The following is a 2,269-nucleotide window of genomic DNA, read 5'->3' on the forward strand; positions in this document are numbered from 1 at the left end:
AATCTTCGAGGATGCGCCGCCTGGACATACCATTGCTTTCAAAAACATCAACAATTTATTAAAAAATAAAGCTAATGATGTAAAGTTTATTATATAAATAAAAAAGATGATGCTAATTATACCTTAAAAATTCATTGATGTATCTTAAGCGGTTTTAATTTTATGGCGCTAGTCCAAGAACTTTCCGAACAACCCTTGTATGCATTTATTGACTAGGTTCGATCAAGGACAGCAAGCGTTTGTCGGACTCCTGAACCTAATTTGCCTTAGGCCGAAGGCCAACAGTTTGGTTCGAGGGTTCGAAAAAGCGCCTTTGTCCAAGAACACAGTCAATAATTGTTTTGTTATACCTTTTACCTTTAATTATATCGGTTTCAATGTATGTGATGGATATGACATTTAAAAATCGATTGTTTGAACCACTCTAAAACATGATTTTTTTTTTTTTTTTACCTTTTTTTGGTATGGATTTATACAGGAAACAATTCTTAAAGAATAATATTCTGTATTATGATAAGTCCGGCTGAAGTTCTCTCTTTTAGCATCACTCGAAAACCTGATGTAAATTGGTTTGCTTTCTAGAGAATCGGCATTGGTGTGTCTTATATTTATAATGACCAGGTTTTATTCAATATGCAAGGCCCATCCTGCAAGGGAGTTCAAGTCCTGATAATATTTTTTTTTTCTAAGCTACGATATAGTTGAAGGAAAATAATAGCAAGGACGGCTTTCACTAAAACTAAAACTCTGATTTGTCCTGCAGCTATTATAAATAACGTTGCAATTTGACCATTCATCAATGTATGGTCGAACGATATTTCCATGCAACAGATGCAGATATTAAAATTATCATTTGAACTTTTTTTTTCTAAATTTCCTTTATATTTGTTATTATCTTGTTTTAAGAGGGAATAAATTGAGGCAATGCTAAAATCCTCCTTAGCATTTTGTAAAATAATTTGGAATTCTCTAGAATATTGAAGGTTTCCTTATTTCCAATTCAAGTATCGTTTGCATAAATAAAAATTTCCTTACTCACAAACACCATTTATCCATAGGAAAAAATATTGAGTTTGGTTGGACAGAGAGACGTTTTAGGATGAAGTTGATCTTTCTTTGCTTTGTTGTTGCGTTCTGTAATGAGAAAACATATGGTAAGTCACGAAGAGCTTGATTTTATTCTAGCCTAATGCAATATATGTATTATACTAGTATACTATTTTTATCAACACAGTTTGAAGAATATTCATAAATGATTGTAATTGGTTTGTTTACAAGGTGAAGAATTCTTCTTGGATGAGTCTCTTGAAGGTAGTGTCATGGAGTACTTTTCTGGAGATGACGGTTGCCACTGTGAGCTGAACGAATGCAGCTGTTGTAAAACCCTGAGTTTGCCAGTGGTTCAGATATCCAAAGAAGGTATTGTTGATATAAATTGTTTCAAGATTCTTTCTTTCCAGAAATCATATAAGAGTTAACAGTATTAATCAGTGATCATAACTTACAGTTTGTATAAGACTGGAGTTCAAGAACGCTGAAAACGCATTTTACGTCAAGTTTACGCTTGATGGAAGTGAGATCTTTGACAGAAAAGTCCAAGGTAAAAATCCTTATCTGTGAAATATTTTTTTTTGAAAACTACAGTGTATTTTAAAATGAAGGCCTGGTGATTTTTTAATCAAAAATCACATCTTAATTACCATAGGAAAGAACCCAAGGCCACTCTGTGTTAACATTCCACTCTTGAAGCATCTGGTCAATGTATGCATCGAACTCGCAGACATCAAGATGGACACCACCGGACTACAGGGTTGTGTTAATCTTGTTGCGTCTGCTATTGTGGAGAAGAAGTTTCAAATAGGCTGCTTTAAAATGCCGACAGCTTTTCTAATAGACGATGATGACGTTTTGGTGTTTGAGCGCAAAATTGAGATCAGAAATTAATGGTGTCATAAACTGAAGTCATTATGTGAAAATTGTATACTTGTTAGACCTAAATACATTCCTTAAATTAAATGTATTTAAAATTTTAAAAAATCATATCGTTATTTGGGAAGTTTTTTTTCCACAAAACTAGACCTTACTTCTGTATTTTCCTATGAAGGGTTACTTTGTAAGTAGAAATGCTATTGGCACTTCTGATCAAAATTGGTGCAAAACCAAAATTGTGAGATAAGTGTAGCATCATGTTTCTAAAAATAGATAAGTTGCCTCATACAAAGGTTCATATCTCATATGTATGTCCAGCTCAACTTATATTCAATGTGCT

The 2,269-nt window shown here is 33.1% G+C and overlaps 1 protein-coding gene across 1 annotated transcript; it reads left to right on the plus strand.

The window, feature by feature from the left end:
• Window positions 1–1,099: 1,099 nt before the first annotated feature.
• Window positions 1,100–1,944, plus strand: LOC133204860 (uncharacterized). The gene is made up of 4 exons (XM_061340602.1): window positions 1,100–1,154; window positions 1,279–1,419; window positions 1,508–1,600; window positions 1,706–1,944. Exons 1-4 carry the CDS (start codon window positions 1,100–1,102, stop codon window positions 1,942–1,944), a joined length of 528 nt encoding a protein of 175 aa, XP_061196586.1.
• Window positions 1,945–2,269: the final 325 nt, after the last annotated feature.

Source organism: Saccostrea echinata, unplaced genomic scaffold, assembly GCF_033153115.1.
Source record: "Saccostrea echinata isolate AGI-Se365-2 ecotype Australia unplaced genomic scaffold, CSIRO_AGI_Sech_v1 ptg000054l, whole genome shotgun sequence".
In the NCBI taxonomy this organism is placed as follows: Eukaryota; Metazoa; Mollusca; class Bivalvia; order Ostreida; family Ostreidae; genus Saccostrea; species Saccostrea echinata.

Excerpts from the sequence above, each read along its gene's own strand:
- LOC133204860 (XM_061340602.1), top strand. The coding sequence starts at position 1,100 with ATGAAGTTGATCTTTCTTTGCTTTGTTGTTGCGTTCTGTAATGAGAAA. Across the intron at positions 1,155-1,278 it reads CTGTAATGAGAAAACATATG|GTGAAGAATTCTTCTTGGAT; the intron begins GTAAGTCACGAA and ends TTTGTTTACAAG. Across the intron at positions 1,601-1,705 it reads CTTTGACAGAAAAGTCCAAG|GAAAGAACCCAAGGCCACTC; the intron begins GTAAAAATCCTT and ends TAATTACCATAG.